The sequence below is a fragment of the Peromyscus californicus genome, unplaced genomic scaffold (assembly GCF_007827085.1).
Source record: "Peromyscus californicus insignis strain IS unplaced genomic scaffold, ASM782708v3 Scaffold_7__1_contigs__length_154581171, whole genome shotgun sequence".
Lineage (NCBI taxonomy): Eukaryota > Metazoa > Chordata > Mammalia > Rodentia > Cricetidae > Peromyscus > Peromyscus californicus.
Genome location: NW_026294595.1, coordinates 142,860,989 through 142,883,814, shown reverse-complemented (window position 1 = coordinate 142,883,814; position 22,826 = coordinate 142,860,989). Strand labels below are relative to the sequence as shown.

The window sequence follows — 22,826 nt, the reverse complement described above, 5'->3', positions numbered from 1 at the left end:
GAGTTCGAGGCCAGCCTGGTCTACAGTGTGAGATCCAGGAAAGGCGCAAAGCTACACAGAGAAACCCTGTCTCGAAAAACCAAAAAAAAAAAAAAAAAAAAAAAAAAAAAAAAAAGGAGCAACTTCCCTTTCCCAGAGTGGTGAGTCAGGAGGCAAAAGCCCAGAGATCCACTCGTCAGGTCACACGCCTGCCCTTCCTCCCTGGACTCCACCTGAAGCCATTTCTAAAGAAAAGGCACAGGCCCAACTGAAGTGCTTGGAGGCCCCTCAGAGCAGCCCCGGACCCAAGCTGCTCGCCACAGCTCCGACTTTTCCTTCCAGACTCAGCTCTGCAGCTCATCCAGGCTCTCTCCTGTGACCTCAGACACAGGATCCTGGTTAGCACACTGCCCAGCCACTGCAGTCAGAAGCAGTGGGAATGACTCAGGGGCCCACCTAATGCACTTGAACTTGCAGATGATGCTCAGAAGGCTGAGAGGGGAAAGGCCGACTCTGGTGCAGAGTAACTGTCAGAAGGGTCCTTAGAACCCTGATACTCTGACTCTAGAAACAGGTATCCCAACTCACATGCCACAGCTGCAGGGAGCCACAAGGGGGAAACTGTATGCAATTAATTCAGAGGACCCTCCTTAAACTAGCTACAAGCCTGAGGCCTCAAACCCCTTAGCCTATCAGAGAAAAACTGCCCCACTGAAGCCTCCTTTCCCTGGGGGACATGTTCCAGTCTGTGGCATCAGCAATTAGGTAATTAAAGGAATTTGTTTCTTTTGAAAGGGAAAGGGATGGTGTGCAATTAACACCTGAAAGCTACCTGTAGTCACAAGTCCACAGGGGACTCCAGGCCAGGCAGCAGGGGCACCAGGTGCACAGGACATAAATAAAGCCGAAGCAAGACAACCCCAAATTCCAGTAGAGCTTGATGATAGCTACAGAGAAGAAGAAATGAAACACTGAACAGTGTAAGCTGTTCTGGAGCGCTCAGCAGGGGCAGCAGAAAGCAAGAAGCCCCTTCCCACCCCCAACCCCCATCAGAGCAGAGGGGCTCTTTCTGGAATTAAAACTTCCCGTGCAAAGTTAAACTGCAACTCTAGGGAAAATACTGCTCAGTGCCGGTGAGGGAGGGGACCGCCATAAGGCAAGTATTCGGTGCTGCCCCAGAAACTGCGACCTCTACTCAGGAGGCTTCAAGCACCTGTGTTAGGCCAGGTAAGGGAGGGGGTGTTGCACACACCTGAAATGTTTGGACAGCGACACACACAGCTGTGACAGACTAACGGCCAGAGATGAGAAGGGTACCAGTCAGGAGTGATGGCAGAGGCTGAGGGATCCATTCTCTTTTGGTGTGGATGTGGAAACAGGGTCTTACTCTGTACCCTGAGTTGGCCTCATTCAAACTTGTGACAATTCTCCTGCCTCAGCCTCCTCAATGCAAGAATACAGGTATGAGCCGGCAGCCCAGTTCTGGGACATCAGTTTCAAGAAAGCTGGAAGAGAGGTACCAACTGGCAGGGAGAATACATGAAAGAGGAGATGACTTTAGGCTTCAAGTTAATATGGCCAAGGCTGGACTGAAACACCACAGGTTTCCACTGAACTTCAAACTCTTCCGGCCTCCCCAAAGCAGGACGAATACGGATCAAGGGGACTAGACAAGAAAGGAGCCATCCCTGTTACAAAACATCCTCCAAATAAAAGGTTCAAAGCCATACTTAAAAAAGAATGCACTAGGCCCAGGCGGTGGTGGTGCATGCCTTTAATCCCAGCACTCAGGAGGCCAGAACTCTGAGTTCAAAACCAGCAAGATTACAAATTGAGCTCCAGGACAGCCAGAGCTACACAGAGAAACCCTGTCTTGAAAAACCAAACAAATCAAAAACAAAAAGCTAAAAAAGAAAGAATGCACTAGAAAATGTATTGGATCTTATGGACATGTGACTTCTGATCTATTTTATGAAATGTGCTGTTTGCACAGGTTAAAGGTTGGATACGTAAGTGATCTCTAGGACTGACAGACTTTTTTCAGAGAAACTTGCCAGGACCTGGAGAAGACCCAGGCTCCGGGGAGACATCAGTAGCAGCAGAGTGTGCTGTTCACAGCTTCCACAGCTAAAGCTGACCCTCTGAGATCACAACTATTAAGTGGGGGAAAGTCCCAGCTCCTTCCAGCACACTGTGCCAGACATCCTTAGAGCAATGTGTGTTTCCGGGAAGCTAGTCTCCTCCGGCCTCAAAGGCCCCTCCTCGGTGCAGCACTCACAGGCAAGCCTCTTCAGAAGCAGTCCATCAAACTCCCCTTCTGGGGGGACAGAGGTGTTTCCATCCTTTGACAGGTGAAGTGGCCCATGTCAAGCCGGGGACCAAATGCCTGCGTGAACTAACATTTCACCAGTTGGTGTAGAGGAGCTCCCCAAAGACACCTTGGCTAGTTGGGGTCACCAGCAGAAGCTCATACCCAGGCAGTGTCTGGTGGAGGACAAGTTGGGGAACAGGCCATTTGTGGGTGCAAGAAGGGGGTGATGAAACACTGAAGTGACAAACCAAATTGTCACAGGCTGCCTGCCAGTCCTTGTCCCAAAGCCGCAACTTCCTGCACCCAGTAAAGCTCAGTGGAGCCATCGGGACTGGAGCACTGCTTCCCAGAGTCTTCTCCAGTCACAGCCTTGGCTGCACTCTGTTTGGTACAGGCTGCTCTCTCTCGAGCACTGGTGAGTAGGAAGTGCCTGTGTGGTGTCATGGCCTCTCGTGATGGGCCTTGTCTGAAAAGTGAACAGCGTGGAGGGCAGTCATGCTGCCTTTAAAAGCTGTATCTTGTGCAATGATCCCCAGGGAGGAGAAGGACACCGAGTTCACGCATGTCTGTGAGGAGTTACCTGCGCTCCAGCCCTCATGGCAGCACTACTCGTGAGAATCCAGCAAAGCACTTAAAATTGCACTAGGCTACTACAAAAGACCTTGTGTTTCAGAAATCGGTGACTGTAGACAGAGGCAACCCAAGAGGCCCACACCTGGGAATCCAAAGAGTGTGAAGGTCACACAGACTCTGTAGGAGCAGCCTGGCACTGTTCTCCAGCCCTAGAGACTCTAGCCTGATGGCAGTCTTTGGGGCTCCAGCCTACCTCCTGCACCCCAAATGCAGCCTGTACTCTCGGATCCCTTCGCATCAAACTGATTTTAAGAAAAAAGAAAAAGAAGAAAAAAAGGCCTTCAGTGGCTTCTGCAGACACAACCCTCCAGGCAGACCTCCAGTGATGCTCATTCATAAAAACCATTGCCAAGTGAAATCACGTGATTGTAAGAGAACCCCTTGGGTATACTGCAGAGGTTACAGCTGCATTCAGGGTGTGTACTGTAACCTCTACTCCCTCCACTGTTTCTACAGGAAAACACAGCCAGAATGCCAAGCAATCTCTGAGCTCCTGAGGCGTGACACATCTGTGGAGGAGGACTGTCTGTACTTGCATGCATGGTTACCACTCTGACCCTGTGCCAGCTAAAAAAAGTCCATCTGAACATTGTTTTGTGAACTGATCCAAGAAAGACTGAAGGTGTTGTGCAGACAGTAATAACCATGGAGCCTCACAAGGTGGTGGCGCACGCCTTTAATCCCAGCACTCGGGAGGCAGAGCCAGGCGGATCTCTGTGAGTTCAAGGCCAGCCTGGGCTACGAAGTGAGTTCCAGGAAAAGCGCACAGCTACACAGAGAAACCCTGTCTCGAAAAACCAAAAAAAAAAAAAAAAAAAAAAAAAAAAAAAAAAAAAGAAAAACGTGTTTCTGAAGGTTGCTATTATCCATGTTTTGGTGTTTACTCACCTCTGTGGCTACAAGCTCATGCTTGCTTCTGCCATCCTCTTCAACGGGCACTGTCAGGGTACAAAGAACCTCTAAACACAGGCAGACAGAAGCCATGACAGACCAGAATGCAAATATGGCTAGTCTGCAGCCTGTGAGGCATTAATTGCAAGGCACACTCAGGGAGAATCCAGAGCTGGGTTACCATGTCCATGGCTAACGTCACATTCTTACAGAGAAGCAGCCCTAAGACCCTCCATGCCTGTAACTGCTAGTGGTCACAGCAGTGGCTACGGCCATCAGGACTGTAGGTGGGGCACCAGGAGCTCAGGTACAGCACAGTCCCGCAAACTGGAACCCCCCAGGCTTCTCTGCTGGTCCTGTGACAAGCCTGTCTCCAAAGCTTCAGTTTTGTTCTTATTTCTTTCACCTCTGCCTTTCGGCCTGAATCCTAAGGAAGCGTTTCCGGGCTTCAAAGCTCTGCCTCTAAACAGCGCTGAGGACTCCGAGGCTTGGCCCTGCTGGCTGGGCCCATCAGCAGCCAGGACACTCAGCTACTCTAAAGAAAGGAGACCCGAGGCTCCAGAGCGGCAGAGCAGCACAGAAGAGGATGCTGGCAGGGAAGAGCGCCTGCTCCTAGGCCACAGGCTTGCTCTGTGCCTCTGACCAAGAGGCTTTCCTTCACGTCAGGTCATTCACAGGAGGAGTTCTGCTCATCCCAAGGGCAGACGATCACAAGTGCCTTTGTTTTAAACTCAATCACCTTCCCACAGGAATCCCCTTGTGTCACATGCACCAGGGCTCAAGCACCCCCTACAACCCGCACTGGAGCGGCAGGCTGGCAGCTCCAGGTTAGGCAGCCTGGAGCTGCCTAACTCCCTGGCAGAGGAAGGCTGTCCAGTTTGTTGTAACCCTCCTCTCTCCTCCATTTAAATCACACTACTCACTTCATAAGCCCCAGGAGAGGGGAAGTCCAGAATGGACAATCACTGACTGGTCTTCGGGACTGGACAAGGATTACACTTCAAGAAAAGAGCGAAGATTTAAAACACTGATAAACGCCTCACCTGCCCAGACCTTTTGCTGGGCACTTTCTGGCAAGATCAAAATCTCAGGAAATACCAAACAAATGAAAATGCAGAGATAACATAGACAAAATGACCTAACTGCTGAGAACACATGCCTCCCTTCTCACTAGCTCTTCATGTTTAGAAGCACCCCAGCCACAAAAATCATATGCTAAGGGAGCTGCTTCCTGCAGGCTCACAGCCTGAGTCAGCCCTCTACTTCCTCTCAGCTCAGCCCCAATCCCACCACGGCTATGTCTCCCTGGGCCAGCACCCTAGAACACAAAGCTAGAGTGGAGGGGCCTGTGCATGCCAGGGACGTGCACAGGAGGAACTCTGTCCCATCAAGCATCCACACGGCCTGGACGGGCTCTCTGAGGTAGAGTGCAGGTACATGCAAAGCTCTGTGAGAGTCACCAGCAAGTGTAGATAGCTTTCCCTCAGAAAGGGTTTCTAGATTTGGTAGGGACTAAACTAATACGCAAGCACGTGAGGAAAAAAAAAAAAAAAAACACACAGAACATAGTAACCCTAGGCCTCCCTGTTGGCCCAGCACATAGGAGCTTTCTATGTGCTTGCCCTATGATGGGGACTAAGAGACACAAACCACAGACACAGACTTGACAGTAAGTGACCATGATCAATCACATCACTGGCATGGCTGCAGCCCAATCACATTGATGCTGTGGGAGGAGCCAAGGCACCCAACTTGGATCTGGGAAAGGGCAGTCAGTGGGTACCAGGAGAGATGCCTCAGGAGCACCTGAGAGTTAGAATGAGAATTCTCTCCAGGGAAGGCACACGGTTCCAGAAGAGAGAGAGAGCACATGCAAGGTTTCCCAGTGACAGAATCTCAGAACAGGAAAGAACCTCCAAAGCCACACCCAATGCGGGGAGGGCAGAATGTGTTGTATCCAGCGCTCTGAATTCAAGGCCTCCAGTGTTTAAGGGTAAACACATGAGACAGAGATGAGCAGTGGCTGGGGCAACATCTGGGAGTTAAAGAACAAACAGGGACACACTCAGGATCCAGGCCCAGAGAAGTGGAGACAAAAAAGAGAGAAAGAAAGAGAAGGCTAGGGAAACCAAAGACAACATTTAAGAAGTGCTAGGGTGCTTCCTTAGTGCTGCCCAGATGCATGAGGAGTGTACTCCCCAGTCCCACAGTGCCGGTGGTCAAGAGTGCAACAGAGCAGGGCAGAATGGCGCAGGCCTTTAATCCAGGCACTTGGAGGCATAGGCAGGGGGATCTCCATGAGTTTGAGGCCAGCCTAGTCTACAAAGCTAGTTCCAGAACAGCCAGGGTTACAGAGACTTTGTTTCAAAACAAAAAACAAGAAAGAAAGGAAGGAAAGGGAAGGGGAGGACAGGAAGGAAGGAAGGAGAGAGGGAGAAAGAGAGAAAGAAAGCAGACAGAGGTCAACCACGCTAATGGTGCTCAAATCAGGATGTGAAGTGTCACGGGCTGAGCAAAGCGGAAGCCAGCCAGCTAAGAAGAGCTCCGTGTCAGACATGATGTCAATGGCTTGGGGACATGAAGCCCAGCTTCCCTGTGCCAAGATGAACTGGAAGGTGAACAATGGGCACAGTGCTAATTTACTGCAAAATTTACCTGCAGCTACAGGACCCAGGAAGCTGAGGCAGGGAAGCCTGTGTTCCAGACCAACCTGGGCTACAAAGTGAGACCGAAGACAGTCTGTGCTATGTACATAGAAAAACCCTGTTTCAAAAAACATAAAAGAGTGGCTGACTGTGGTCTTGGGGAATAGAGAAACAGCTGGAAATCTGGATGCAGGAGAAAGCCAGAAGGGAAACGGATAAGTGAAGGACCATCGAAGAGGGAGCTACAAGGTCTGGACTTGAAGAATGTCAAAGGCTGGCGCAGGTGTGGCAGGAAATGTTGGACATAAAGTTACCAGGGGACAAGGCCAGGACACTGACATGGCCAGGCGTGGGGCAGCAGTCTTGGAGGGAGACAAGACAGACCCTGAGCCAGGTAAAGTGAAGAAACAGAACGATGGGAAGGACATGCTTAAAACCCAAGTAGCACAAGCAAGGCCAGGCTAAACTCTCTGGCCGGCATGGCAACTCAAAAAGAGCTCCAAACCACACACGTGGGCAAGCGCACACACCCGCACCTCTCCAACCCCAAGAGGTTTCCCTCTCCTGGCAGAGTGTAATCAAGGAACTGAGCTGTGAGGCAGAGCTCATGCTGTGCAAACTCATTCCCCATTGCTCTCCTAAAGGCACTTGTCTAGTGCCAGGGTTTGGCCATGGACAGCTGTGCCTCAGCAACCAGGTCCACAGGCCTGGGACTACAAATGCTTTTCTGCTCCGCCACAGGCTCTACGGTGACTACTCGGACACAGACGTGATGGCACAGTCAAACCAGACGGGGACAGCTACTACAAGGCACTCTACCATGAAGACAAGCGGGCACTGCTTGTGTCGTTATCCACTAGTAGGGAAACTTCTCGGAGGTCTTCAAGCCATTAGTCATCAGCCATTTGCTTCTGTTCTGAGAATGCATCTTGGTTGTAACCCAGACTGGCCTTAAACTCACAATCCTCCTGTCTCAGCCTTCCAAGTGCTGGGACTAAAGCTGTGTGTTCTCATGCCCAGCGCAAGAATTGTTTTTTAAAAACTACTTGTACTGCCGGGTGATGGTGGCACACACCTGTAATCCCAGCACTTGGGAGGCAGAGGCAGGTGGACCTCTGTGAGTTCGAGGCCAGCCTGGTCTAAAGAGCTAGTCCAGGACAGGCTCCAAAGCTACAGAGAAACCCTGTCTCGAAAAACCAAAACCAAAAACAAAAACAAAAAAAAACCTACTTGTACTGGCTGAGGATATGGCTCAGTGGTAGAACCTTGGCCTGGCATGTAGAAACACGTCTGGAATTCGTTCTTAGTACTGCGTGCTTGTACACACACACATACACAGTGCAATTGTGCTCTGGAGCATCTCCTACACATAAGCTTCATAACCAGAATTAAAAGAAGGAAAGAAGGGCTGGGAACACAACTCAGCAGGAGAGCACTAGCCTTGCATGTGAGGCCATGGGTTCAAATCCTAGCACCATCAACACCCCCAAAGTAACAGTCGATATTTTTACAAGGATGGTGTCTGCAGATAATTCGTTTTGACTGTTTCTATGTGGTCAGGAGTTTGATGACTGTAAATAGAAGACTGGCAATAAGAAGTAAGCTATCCACAGCTACTTGAGATAATTTTTGTTTTTAAATTTACTTAACCACAAAAGTCTCACAAGCTGTGATCTGTGATCCTATGTGAAGGGCTAAGTGCCTAAAAATGAATTGTGACTCAGCCATTTCAAGCGAGAAAACAGGCAGGCCTGGAGGTGCTTGTTCCTGAATCCTGGCACTTAGAGGCTGAGGCAGAAGACCACCTGGGACAACATAATGAGACTCTGTATCTAAAATACGAAAGAAAGTAGGGATTGGTGAGAATGCCCAGTACAGAAGGGCACTTTGCCACTACACCTGACACTCTGAATTTGATTCTCAGGCTCCACAAGGTAGAAAGAGAGAACTAACTCCTGAAAGCTGTCCTCTGACCCTCACACACAGAGACACAGACACACAGACACATACAGATACAGAGACACACATACCCAAAAACAAAAGTAGAAAGAGGGCTACGGATATAGCTCAGGGGTAGAGTACTTGCCTAGCATGTGTGAATCTTGAGGTCCAATCTAGAATACTGTAATAATAATACTTAAACAGTAGATGAGTATCACTGATTTTATTTATTTATTTATTTATTTATTTATTTATTTATTTATTTATTTATTTTTATTTATTTATTTATTTGAGACAGGGTTTCTCTGTGTAGCCCTGGCTGTCCTGGAACATGCTCTATAGACCAGACTGACCTCAAACTCAAAGATCCGCCTGCCCTGGGATTAAAGGCATGTACCATGAACACCCTACAATTTTCACTGATCTTAAATCCTCTTACAAGGTACTTATACTTGAAAGTCACTCAAAGAAAACCATGTGAATGACAAAAACTACTAATAAACAGACCATATGATGGGAAAAGCTAGCCAATGTCATTAAAAATATCCCTTAAAGTCCACAAATAAACGATACCTTTATTCTCAGTGCCTGCTGCAGATCAGGGGCTGGCCATGCACCTTCAGTGTATTCTTAGGAAGAGAGCTAGTATCTGGAGTCTGTTTACTTCTGTAGCAACAGGAATTTACACATCCCAGACTGGTCTCAGACTCACTGTGTAACCAAAGCTGCTCCTGCCTCTTTCTCCCCAGCACTGGAATCCTAGGCGTGTGCCACCAGGCTTGGTTTATGTGGTGATGGGGATCAAACCCAGGGCTTTGTGCATGCTAGGCCAGCTCATTCTCAGGCCTTGATTCTTCCTGGGAGTCTTTATTCTCTGTACAGGAGAGGCTACTTTATCACAATGGACACTGGTGCCCGTCTAGTAATGTACACCGACATGTGATGGATTCACTGTCCACTGTCTTTAAACGCTGGTACCTCCATTATGCCACCCTGACAGAGGGAACAGATAAAAAGAAGACAAAGGAAACGTCTGTGAACACATATGAGGAGACAGGAGTTACTCTCCACCTGGGTTCCTAGCTCCCCTGGGAGGAGAGCTCCTATCTGTCACCGTGCCCTGGGGTTCTCTGTCACCTGATCCCCACCGCCTGTCACAGAGGCCAGGGCGCAGTGGCCACTGTGCACATGACGAATGAGCTGAGCTGGCCAGCAAGGGCTGTAGGTCTAGCAGAGCACCAGTGAGGAGGCCAAGAGTCCTGAAGCTGGCCCTGAGCTGAAACTGTGCCATTGGCCCAGTGTTGAGGAGTGCTCCAGTTCGGAACTGGTTTTGTCCTTCGGGGACTCAGCTTTGTGAGGGAAGCTCAGAACAAAGGGCCCAACTGTTTCATAGTGTGAAGAACTGCCAATAACTACAGTTCGTTTTTTTCTTGTCACACACACACATCTCTATGAGTGACAGGTGTTCCAGAGAAAGTTCATCCCATAATTCGCTCGAGGGGACTGTTGTTGCTTTTTAATACTCATTCTCCTTGCAAGTCTTCCAAGGTTCTCTGACTTCATCCCTTGACAGAGAGGACAGACTGGAGAAACCATTAAGCACAAGCTCAAACATTTGACACATACCACCCTGCCTAACTAAGTCACAGAGCAAGGCATTAGAACAGCTTCTAGCATTTTTCAGTACAAGCAAACTTGGGCAGATTACTTTTTTCATCAGTTCCCACAGGGCCCACTGAATTTAACTGCCAGCTTGGTCATCAAACATGATTCTTGGAAGTCAAGCATGTAGCACAGGGCTGTAATCCCAGCACTGGGGAGACCTAAGCATAAGGAGATGGGAGGCCATTCTGGGTTACATAGGAGACTATAAAACACAACATGCACACAGAAAAAGTTCTTGGAAATAGCTGATCATAGGACAAAAATACGATCACACTCAGTCGCCTGCGGTGGAAAAATGGTGATGACGGCTTCCAACTTCCTTTAAAGCAGCAGGGGCCTAAGGATGGAGGGAGGCAGGCAGGAGAGCAGCCACTGCAGAGGGTGCTCTTATTCCGTAGTCTGCAGTCAGGGGATCTCCCTTAGGCCACACCTTCACCCGTGCTGATTTTTGTTAGTGACGGCACACCAACCATGCTCCACCAACACCGTGTCAGGCCCAGCACTAACAATGCACTTGAAGAAACCCAACCGTCAGATTCAAGGCCCCAAAGACCAGCAACACACAGCACCCAGGACAGCACAAGCCCATGGGTCTGAGGCAAAGACTGCAGACACATCCATCCAAAGAAGCAATGACCCTTGGCTCCAGGACCAGGGACAAGGCAGTTCCCACAGTAGCACCCTGGTTCTAAGGCACATGCTTCCTCCATATTTATCCATAGCCACATCAAAACATAACCTCTAATAGGCTCCTCTTTTTAAAAACAGTGTACCAAGCAAATGATTCTGCAGGTGCTCAGTTAGTGACACTTAGGTAGGAGGATGCAAAGTCAGGCAAAGGTCAGCTCTGCAATCCAATCCTCCTGATGACCCAGGAAGGCTGTGCACGCGGAAGCTCAGGCAGCAGCCACACCAGCAGTGACTGGGAAGAGGGACTGGAATCACTGGGGAGCTCATGAAGAACACTGAGGCTCTACAACCCAACAGCTTCCACAAACACTCCTCATTAAAGACCTGCTGCTGGGCACACCAACAGCACCCTGTGTGAAGGCATCGCATAGAACCTGGGTTCAAAAGGAACTCAAGATGCTGGGTACTGTGCTGAATACAGCAGAATGAGCCTGAGGCCTGATGACAAAACCCAACAACTGCAACTTCAGACATAAGACTGTCAAAAGCAACTTCATTCACCGTGCGACATTTAGTAATTTATAAAATATACTGATTTGCAACCTCAAAGGACATTTTCTTATGTCTAAGGATCAATGGAAGGTTCTTAAAAGTTCTAACTGGAGCATTGTGAAATTTTAACCTTTATGTCCCTCTTGGAGATGAGCAGGATCATGAAGCAGCCACAGTAATGCCAAACCCAGCGTAAGGACACAAAGCCTCCATTCTTCTAGAAATGCCAGACCCCTTCTAGTTCTTCAAATGCCTAGAGTTGGGGGTACAAGATGCAGGCTATGCTGTCAAGCTGGTTGTTCTCACCCTGCATGCTACAGGTTGGACCCCAAGCAACTCCTCAAAGACCCACAGCAGCCAGGTATGGATCCTGATCTCAGCGTCCCTCATCTTTGGGGAGTGCCTGTGCAGGGTGAATGGTGAAGGAGAGTCTCGCAGCCTGGGACTAAAGCTTTGACATGCAGAGTCCTGCTAAGAGCGACCAGAACCAAAGGTGAACAATGCCTATAATGCAGGAGGTGAGGGGAGCAGCTAAGACAGGCCTCTCAATCAGCCACCAGAGCCTCTGAGTGGCACACTGCACCCTGGCCTTTGATACCCTTGGCGAGAGCTACACACTTCAGACAAAGAGCACAGCTACTTGCTGGGACAGGAGGGTGTCACTGAGCAAAGGAGCTGATGTGGAAACAATCTCCCCAGGCTCGCACTGGCAGCTACCTCAGAGCACTGAGAAGGCAGCTTCTGAAGTGGAGCCAAGGGCAGAACACAGGCAGTGCCCTACATTCAAAGTGTGTCTTTCTAGAAAGTGAGCCTTAATGGTGAAGGACAGAAAATGAGCCGTGAACAGGAGACTAAAATCAGCACAGACCATGAACACACTCATCACTTCCTCTGTGATCAGTCTACAACTCACACCAGCATTAAAGGCACTTGCAAAAGTAAGGTGAAGACAAGCCTGGCTCTGCCCCTTCCTCTGCCCAGAAGGACCCTGGCCACTGAATGGACACTGCCGAAGGATGGCAGTTGGCTGACGTGAAGGCGAGCCAAGGGCAGCCATTAGAGCCTGGTTTACCCGGTAAGTAAACAGCATGTTCCACACAGTTCTTCAGCGGTTAGAGAACCGCCACCCACTCACACTGAAGACAGGAAGTTGTGGAAGATGGCCCACACCCATCTCCAATTGCATGGCAAGAGCAGCTGGGAAATGCCATGTTCCTTTACCTCCCTAGGCCTGTCTACTAAAGCCTGGCACTCCTACCTTTCAAAAGCAACATCTCCCAATCGCTTCACCAAGAAAACCATGGTGGCTGCACCAAGGGGTGGGGCAAGTTGCAAAGGAGGCCTGGCTGAAGAGCAGCCCTTTGTGAAAAGGTACTTGCCTGTCAACCTCTGGCTTCTAACGGTGATTCCCTCCATATCATAACTGCTTTGATCAATTCTGTGATAGGTTTATTTGGGGGTGAGGAGAGGTGGTTCAAGTTCACAAAGATTAAAGCAAGAAAACAAGCTGCTGTCTGCTCCTGGCCAGCTTCAATGCTGTCACTCAAACTGGCAAAGCATTCTCACTAGCAGGGAGAAGAGCAAACGTGGGCAGTCCCCTGCACTGTGAGCAGACTTAATAACATACTGCCCATGTTACTGACACCTCTAGGACTGACCCACAAGAAACCCAGGAAGACACAGATCTAGTGCAGGCATAACTTGGCAGCCAGCCTATCTGGCACACTGCGCTTCTAAATAAGAAGCATGGCATACCACGCTCCTGAAGTCGGAACACTGAATTCTGAAATAGCAGAAGCTAGCCTGTGGGCCAGCCTGCACTCAACACGTCTCCTTTAATGTGCTTCTTCGGCATAGAGATCCTGGTGGTATGAGTGTTCACTATCCAACCCAAGGTAATGTGCTAAAATAAACTCACAGTTGATAGGCTTCCACTATATAAGTTGTTGCTCACCTACAATAAAGCAGACACTGCTCCCTGAAACCATCTCTGGAGTGGTTCATCTCCTTGCCCTTTACCAACCATGGACATTGCTGTCTTGTCTGGGGACAGCCTGGTAACAACGACAATCTAGAAAGGCCGAGACATGGCACATGACTGGGACACAGAACCTCTGAAACCCAGCTTCAAGAGACAGTGGGTTCTCAAGTTCAAGAGAATTGTGGACCTGCTGGTTAGGCTAAACCACCTGCTGTAACTAGGGCTACCCCAGAGATGTGGCCTCAAGTGACTGACAGCTTCCTCCTCAGTGCCACATGGCTCCACCCACCTGCAAGGTGGCAGGAGGCTGTCAGGCATAGGAGTGCAATCACGGCAGGGCTCTCACTCAAGCTGCTGCTAAGGCACAGATCAGTGGTAACAGCCAAAGTAATAACTGCACAAGAAACGCCCTCCTCACAAGAACAGCAGGAGCTGGAGACAGGCTGCTCCCCCAGAAGACTGCAGTGCGGTGCCCAGCACCAAGGGCAGCTCATATCTGTAAGTCCAGCTGCAGGGAATCCTCCGCCCTCTTCTGGCCTATGTGGGAACCTGCACATACAGATGCACGCCTGCACCCAGACATCCAGACAGAAGACAAGACACACACAAACACACACCTTGACAAAAAGCAGCAGCAGCCACCACTGGCTGTTCTTTCACAGGCTCTCCTCTCTAAGTCACACTTGACTCAGAGAGGGTCTGCTTTGCTTTTATCCTTCTAGAAGTGAAAGACCCTACTGGGATAGCCACAAGGATAGCTACCCACAAGCTACAAGGGGCAAAACCACAACCCAACGAATGCTCAGCTGGGGTGTGTGATTTACTGGCATGCACTCTGGGCACTTCTTCACTTGCTCACCTGTGCTCAGCAGTGACTCCATGTGAGACGGACACCGATGTGCATGCAGTACTACAGGCAATTCTGCAGCAGCACACTAGCTCCTGAGTGGCCAGTCTGCTCAGAGTGAACAACAGCAAGCTGGTGGCTGGAATTCAGTCACTTTTAAGTAAGCTTCCTCCTTGGGAAGACATGTGCGGGGCAGTGAGATGGGCAACGCTGGTGACTCAGGTTCCATCCCCAGGACCCACAAAGTGGAAAGGGAGAACCAACTTCCTCAGACTGTCCTCTGACTTGACACATGGGTAAACACACAACAAGTAAATAAATGTAACAGTCTTTGGAAAGGAAATGGTGTGCCTGGAAGAATCACTGAAAAAGAAAGAAGGCACAGAAAACTACTTCCAGACAGAGATGTGGCGAGGAGCCCCTCTCTCTGATCAACCAATGCATCTTCAGAATGTGACTCTGGGAACCCAGTTTTGCTGTGCTCAGCCTCTCTGTAAGCACCACCACTCAGCCACAAAAGCCACAGATATAGCCCAGGCTTCTCCCTATAAAAAAAAACCAAACAAACAAACAAAACAAAACAACCTCCAAAACAGCAATAAAAACAAACCAAAGACACAGGTCTGTCTGAGAGAGAAGGAACTGGAGACATGAAACCATTTGGCCCTCAAGCCCCTCACCAGGTGGTTCAGTAGGAGTTTCCTGTCATGGGCCTGGATGAAAGTAAAGAACATGAACACGTGTACTTCCCAGAGAAAATCGAGACCCACCTACCACTTAGCCGACAGGCTGATGCTGACTCTGAGCACACTGAAGGGTTGAGGTCTACAGCACTTCCTACCTAGTGAGTGCTGGCATCTAAGAAACTCCAGTCACAGACTGGATGGCATCCTGAGCATTTGGAATTGAATCACCACACACAAGGCTGACACCACTCCCTCACGAGAGTATGGTTCTGTCTACAGTGTGACCTGTGCTAAAGCCATCGGAACATTAGACTCTGGCTATTGGGGGAGAGGCACCCTGTGAGCTATAGTCCCTGTTGCCAGTTTTCAAACATTCAAAAATCTACAGACTGTCAGCAAAGGCTTGGGATACATCAGAAATGATGGTACATGCCTATAGTCCCAGGAATTCAGTGAGTGAGGCAGGAGAATTGTGAGTTTCGGGGCAATGTGAACTACATAGTAAAAACCTGTGTCAAAAACAAAGGGGACTGGGGGCTGGGGGGCAGCTCAGTTGGCAGAGTGCTTGCCTGGAGGCCCTGCGATTCATACTCAACCACACATACACTGCATCAACCCAGCACAGAGGCAAACGCTGTGGAAGAGGGTGGATGAAGGTCAAGGTCGTCTTTGAAATTTAGCTAACCTAGGATGCCTACGACCCTGTCTCTAAAGAAGGAGAAGAAAAGTTGCTGCTGAGGTGTCTATGAAGTGGCAGAGTGTCTCCACAGAGTGGACGGTGCTGTCCAGTGGTGGGAACTTAGGTACTTTCTCCTGGAGGCAGGCAGATGTGTAAGTGCTCATCTTAGTCAAATGAAGCTGAGAGCAGATGTGGGTTCTTTCTAAAATTACAACATAAGGGCAGCTGCCCCTCATGCACCCCACTTTCGTGAACTTTCAAGAGTCAGTTCCTCTGTCTTTTACAGGAAAACCACCCAAGCACTGTCTCGAGGAGGGGCGCCCAACTGTGGCCGGCTACTCACTTTCCCACGTCACTCACTCCAGGGAGCCTTCTCAGGGAGAACCTTGAATGTCCCTTGGGGATATATAGATAGAGAGATAGAGATAGTCACACTAGCAGACCTATAAATTTTTGAGCCTAACCGTATGACCTGTGCAGATGTCTGCAGTTTTACAAGGGTTATTTCAAGAACAATAAGAACTTTTATTACTTGAGGTGAACTTAATGGTCAGTTAGTTCAGGATCATTTTACAAAAAGGAGGGAGAGAAAAGGGGAGTGAAGAGACGAGGCCGGAAGATAGGAGCCATCTGGCTCTAGCTAAGACTGTAACATACTTCCAGACACCGAGAATATCAGATGAGGAGAAAGCTACACTTTTCTCTTGACACTGAGATGGTCTAATTAAAAGCTGAACAATGCTTGCCTTTACTAACTGGAGTTTGGAGGACTTCGTAAGGCTGCTGACTGACAGAGAACCATATCTTATTTCCCAAAATTGAAAATTATTTGTGAATCATCTACACACAAAACCTCTCTAGCACAGGTCAGGAGTGGCCGGATCGGAAGAGCTCAACAGGATTAGAGAAAGCTGTAGCTGCCTACTGAGCCTGTCACACAGAGGGAACACCAAGGACCTGCCACACCTCGAGCTTCTGTGAGGCAGGTATAATGGCAAGTCATAGAGCACAATCAGCTTCTCTGTGAAGTCACATGTAGGCAACACCGAATCATCACCTTGGGTAAGGGCTCAAAATACAGTCGTTTCCACCAGAGGGACTCCTACTACTGGGCCGAGTGTGGGCGATCTTCCTGACCCCATCATTAGCCTGGGACAAGGAACCACAGGAACCACAGCCACTATATCTTTAGGCAGCCCTGTCCATCTGACACTTGTGGGAATATTTACTTTGTGCCAGATTTAGGGGATAGGGTGCCATAGTCAGTGACCTCGGGACACGTGGGCTCCAGCGCCAGACCAAAATATAAAGAGGCAGATCTAAGAAGCATACAAGTAACATCAGGTAGTGCACAGGACCCAGAGCAGAGTTCCCTGTGAGGAGGCACACACGTGAACTGGAAGATGCAAGCTGGACGCGCATGCTAGACAAATGTGAGTGATAGTGCAGACAGAAGGCCTCCTGGGCGCTAAGATGGAAGCCCCAGGAGAACAGGGGCAATTTGGATGCCAGCAGAGTGTGGGTCTTCACGAGTGTTAGGAGAGCATCGAAAGCAGTCACACAGAAGTGACAGGCTCAGAGCTATTGTTTCTGCTTTTTTTTGAAACAGGGTCTTGCTATGTAGCTCTGACTGTCCTGGAACTCACTATGTAGACCAGGCTGGTCTCGAACTCACAGAGATCCATCTGCCTCTGCCTCCTGGATTAAAGGCTAAAGGCATGCACCACCAGACCCAGTTTCAGAGCTATTGTTAAAACAAGTAAAGTCAGCCAGGAGGTAGTGGCACATGCCTTTAATCCTAGCATTTGGGAGGCAGAGGCAGGAGGATCTCTGTGAGTTCAAGGGCAGCCTGGTCTACAGAATGAGTTCCAGGACAGCCAGGGCTACACAGAGAGACCCTGTTTGGGGGCGCGGGTACATTAGCAATAAACTGCAGATCTATGAGGTGAAGAACCTGATAGGCCAGATTAACCATGGGCTAAGAAGACGACACTGTGGGTAAAGTGTTTGTTATGCAAGTGTGAGAACCTGAGTTAGGATCCCCAGAACCCATAAACAGCTGGACAGAGGCCGGCCTATAACTCCAGTGCCGCTTCGAGATGGGAGATGGAGAATCCTTGGCAGCTCATAAGCTAGACATCCTGGCATACACAGCAATGAAACAGACACCTTATTATAAACAAGATGGAAGAGTAAAAACCAGCACCCGCCGGGCGGTGGTGGCGCATGCCTTTAATCCCAGCACTCGGGAGGCAGAGCCAGGCGGATCTCTGTGAGTTCGAGGCCAGCCTGGGCTACCAAGTGAGTTCCAGGAAAGGCGTAAAGCTACACAGAGAAACCCTGTCTCGAAAAACCAAAAAAAAAAAAAACCCAGCACCCAAGTTTGTCCTCTGACCTCTACATGTACACTATAGCACACACACACACACACACACACACACACACACACACACACACACAGGTGCACATGCACACACAGAGACTGAACACACAAGAAAATAAAGGCAACCAGCTTGTCATCTCTAAAGTACGAAGGACACATAAGTGCCGGTTTATGGGCACTTTAGACCACCAAGGAGGGTGACAGGGTGACCAAGCAATGGAAGGTAGGGGAGGGACTCTCAGAGCTACTCAAGTCAAGCACTCCAGCCTACTCAAAACCCACTCGGGCACTGCAGGTACATACATCATCCCAGAAGCAATGACTCAGACAGGACTCCGGGTTTCTAGAACATGCCCAGCCTTCCTGCCAATATTAGCTGCTGCTGGGAATGAGCATTAACACTGCAGGAAAGAAGGGAAAGCATGCAAAAGACACACACGAGGAAGGATGCTAGAAGAGACTGGAAAAGGGACAATGGTGTTTGTGTGTGTGGGGGGGGGTTAAGTGTGGTGGCTCAGGTCTATAAGAGAGGCACAGCACGAGAACAGAGCCAGGCTGGGCCACACAGTAAGATGCATCTCATAAAACATCAAACAAACAAACAAAACCCCCAAGGGTCAGAGAGGTGGCCCAAGGGTATAGTGCTTGCCTAGAGTGTCATTTGAGCACCATCAAAAGAGAAAACAAAGAGAAAAGGCAATTATCTCAATAGATTATCATCCAAAAAGCCTCCACAGGGAACTTCTCATTCACTTCAGTCTCAAAGCTCAGTATACCAGCATTTAATTCCATTACTCAATAAATACCAGGTCCTGTGGATCCTACTAAAATGCAAAGGTAGCAGGCAGGCCAGGAGCCCAGCGGAGGGATCTGGTAGCTGAAAACCATTGGCTTTCCCCTGTTTTCCCACGACCCCCAGCTGCTGGACCAGACACTGAATGGGTTCTGCTTACACTCCAGAGAGCCCAGCTACTGTAAATATGCTGGGATGGCAAACAAGAGGTGAGTCCCTCCTGGTTCTGCTGGAACTCCCTGTTAATTTCCTACCAGGCCAGACAATTTCAAAGGTTTCACACCTCCTCAAAGTGTCCATCAGAAACCTAAATTTAGTTCATGCAAACCAGGCCAAGCAAGAACATTTAGATCTCATGGGTCACTCAAAATGATGAGAACTTCCCAATCTCCATGTCACACACCCCCCCCACCCCTCCCACATCAAAATGAATTGTGGTGTATAGGTCTTTCTTTTCTACACAAACTATAGTCGGCCCCCACCTTTGAAGCCAATGGTGTCTAAATAAGCATTATTGGAAGTGCACCTCTTGGAGCATGACAGTGTCAGCTGTCTAAACCTGTAAGGAATTTTAGGACATTACCGATATAACAGGACTTTAACCCAGTCACGCAATGGGTTGCATTTTAGTATGAAGGCAGCTATAACAAATATCAGGCGGAAGAGTACCCCACCATACAAAGCCTACTTGTAAATGAGCTGTCTTGCCTTCAAGTGAGGAGCTACTGGGTTGAGAGATGCTCTTTATCTGAAACAAATCATTCACTGAAAGTGACAGAATCAAAGACCTGACCAACATCCTCTTCCAGCCACCAAAGGAGGGTACTGTCCCTAGTTACTCCTTCCACAGTCAAGCCAAGATCTCTTATTAGAACATTTGCAAATTCTGAATGGTAGAAAGGGATTCTTCAGGCTATTTCCATATGCAAACAACCCTGACTCTACAGGCCTAAGTGGCCACCCTGTCTTGAAAAAAACCAAACAAACAAAAAAGGTACAATTGTAAGATAAAGAGCTACTTTTAAAATATAAAACAGGGACACACCTCCATACCCATTTTTAAAAATACAAATATTCACACCAGGAAAACCCATGGTGTGTGTGTGGAGGGGGCGGGGGAGCACTTCAACAAGCTGTGGAGACCCTGACCTCTTACTAACTTGTTGGGGGGCTTAAGTGTGGTAGAGAAACTGGAGAGCAATGAGGGAAATGATTTCAAAGCCAGTGTACTCCGAGCCAGCAGCATTCTTAACGCAGCTTTAACAAGGCTGAGATATCCGGGCAGGCCACTCTGACCTAAAAGTGTAAAAGCCGCATTCTACCGTAATTTATTTATGATATCAATGTGTTACCAGATCAGTCTATTTCAGTATTAAAGATCCAACTGTCTCCACTTGGGACGGTCTGTTTAGCCAACAACTTCCACACTTCAGAGTGACAGACATGACAATGTCCATGTGATGTGACCCTGGGCTCCCCTTGCATTCAATCTGATATAGAAAATCTGCCCACATATCTGACTCCTTAGTGGAACCCATTCAACTAATTCAGAGGCTAGACCTGGAACGCAAACGTTGATATTGATCGCTCTACTTCCACAGATTACACTAGCTATAAATATCAGTCCAAGAGAAGCTGACACACATCACAGCCCAGGTAAAAAGAACCCTGTCAAGGAATCTGGAAATCAAGGCCACCCAAAAAAAGCCTTCTGTCAGTCCAACACACCAAAGGGCAGCCTGAGGCTTTTTCCTTTTCCAAGTGAAGCTCAAAATAGATTTCAATTCTCCAGCTGATGGGTCTCACCCGCTGCCTTCTGAACCTAGAAGCTGAAAGCAGAATAAACTGCCTGCTCCTTTACACAAGGCATAGGATCTATTTTGCACATGCTTATTTAAGATGCCGGGCGAGTGTGGTTTTGGTTAATCCTCACAACCCCCGCACTGACATTTAATCGGAAGACTTATTTTCTTTAGAGGACTTAGCTGCTTGTAAAGACATCTTTGTGTTTTCAATTCGCTGTTTCATAGATAGAGGAAAAAAACCCTACTTTCACAATATTTTATTTGTTTACCACCAGACACTCAAGTGGACCGGATCCCAGAAAACAGGACCATCTCAGCCCACGATCAAAGGATAAAAGACACTCATCAAGGAAAGAGACCATTTAGAGAGGGTTAAAACTATCTCATTTCCCTGCCTGGAAGGAAAGAGTTTGGCAACTGGAGGAATGGGTTCTGTGTCCCCCTAGGTTAGTCGCCTAACCTCATGGCTTGCCGCTCCTTGTTCTGTTCAAAGAGCAAGCCTCTTTCTCCAACAGCCTCGCCTGAATTCCCTCTCCACGGCAGCAGGCCCTTTGGGTACAGTCACCCCCACCTTAACATGTCTTTCTCTTCCCAACACTAGTCACCAGCTTTGAGTGTCTGTGTTACTCCAAGCCTCTCTGGGGGCAGGGTAGGTCTACCGTAGCGTTCAACACACACCATCTACAGTGCCTAGCGCCGAACGGACTCTCCAACTCACGTCCAACAAATGAATGGACAGGAAGGGGTAAGGGGCTGTCATTCTGGGGCCTCCACGACCGCTCACCGAGGCCAGAGCAAAGGAAATGTGCGGGGGGGGGGGGTTGGGGGTGTCGGCGAGCTCACCTCCCTCCCCGGGAGACAAAGGAAGAGGGCCTGAGGTGGTCCGGTCCAGACAAGGAAGCAGCGGGGGTGTGGACCAGTGGGGACAAAGGGTGGCTGGGCCAAGGTTAGGGTCGAGGTGGGGGTCGGGGCTCGGGAGAGGACACAGACCGCGGGAAGATGCAAGCGGCTGTGTGTGGGGGCGAGTGCGAGCCCCGAGCGGGGTCTAGACGGCTGGGCCGCGCGACAGGGGGTCTCTTGAGCCCCGAGGGCCGGGGAGACTGCGCGGCCTAGGGGCCCCAGCTCCGCACCTGGTAAATGGCCGCCCAGCTCCCGGCCTTGTCGATCTGCTCGAACTCCTTCTCCATCTCCATGGCGGGACGGGCCGGCTGCCCGCGTCCCCTCGGCCGTCCGCCGCGCTAGGCCGTGTCGCTCCGCGTCCCGAGGCCCGCCGCCCGCCGCCACCGCAGCCCCAGCCTCTCGAGCGGCCGCGGCTTCTGCATGTCAAGCCGGCAGCCGGAAGTACGCACCCCGCCTCGCCGCGAGCTCCGCCCTCTGTACGTAAGGGCCAATCAAATAGCGAGAAGGCTTGCCGGCACTTCCGTGGGGGCGGGGCCGGGGCGGAGCTTAGTGGAAGAGGCCTGGGCCAGAAGAGCTGTAATGCTGCGCGCGCGCCTCGTGGCTTCCCGGGTTCCGCGCTAGGGTGGGCGCGCGCTCGTTGCCCAGGCGACCCCCGGCGGCGCGCCCAAGGCGCGTGGACCTAGGCAGGGTTGACGGGATCGCGAGTTCGAGGCTCAGATCTGCGGGTTGAGTCACACGGCGAAGGCGTGGCGAAGGCGTGGCGGTTGGGGCGTGGGGAGCGGCATTTCCTGTCCCGTTCTTTGTGTGTGTGTGTGTGGGGGGGTGTTGTTTTTTTTTTTTTTTCCCAGGGTGTCTCTGCATAGCCCGGGCTGTCCTGAAACTCGCTCTGTAGATTAGGCTAGCCTCGGACTCACTGAGATCCACCTGCCTCTGCCTCCCAAGTGCTGGGATTAAAGGCCTGCGCCACAACTCCAGGCTCCCTTCTTTATTTTTAACTCAGGGTTGCACTATCCCAGGTTGGCCTTCTAACTTGCTTCCAGGTCAAGGATGATCCTCCTGCCTCCACCTCCCAGGTCTTGGAATCACAGGCATGTGTTGGCGGGGGATGGAATCAGAGCTCGGTGCACGCTAGGACGCACTCTGCTCGCTGAGCCACATCCCAGCTTCTTGTTTGTTTGAAACTGAGTCACTGTAGCCCCAGCTGGCCTGGAATTCACTATGTAGCCTAGGCTGGCCTCCAGCTCACAATCCACCAGCCTTAGTCTTCCAAGTTCCCTGCATGTGCCAACACCCAACTGTCCACTTTACTCTCCTGAAACAACAGAGTTTATGAGATTTCTACCCAGGCAGAATGAGTGGATGGGGTCTGTGCTAGTTTTCTCTCTTTCCACAGTATCTAGAAAATTCTGGGCAGACGTGGTGGTGCCTGCCTTTAAACCCAGAACTTCTGAGGTAGAGGCAAGGGGTCTCTGAGTTCGAGGCCAGCCTTGTCTACATGAGTTCCA

At 49.9% G+C, this 22,826-nt stretch overlaps 1 protein-coding gene across 1 annotated transcript in view; it reads right to left on the bottom strand.

The window, feature by feature from the left end:
* Ptpn1 (protein tyrosine phosphatase non-receptor type 1) overlaps window positions 1-21,746 on the bottom strand; it is a 58,088-nt gene extending 36,342 nt beyond the window's left edge. The window contains exon 1 of the mRNA XM_052723964.1: window positions 21,552-21,746. Within this exon, the coding sequence (XP_052579924.1) occupies window positions 21,552-21,614 (63 nt within the window). The 5' untranslated portion in view covers window positions 21,615-21,746. The remainder of the gene's footprint in view (window positions 1-21,551) is intronic.
* Window positions 21,747-22,826: the final 1,080 nt, after the last annotated feature.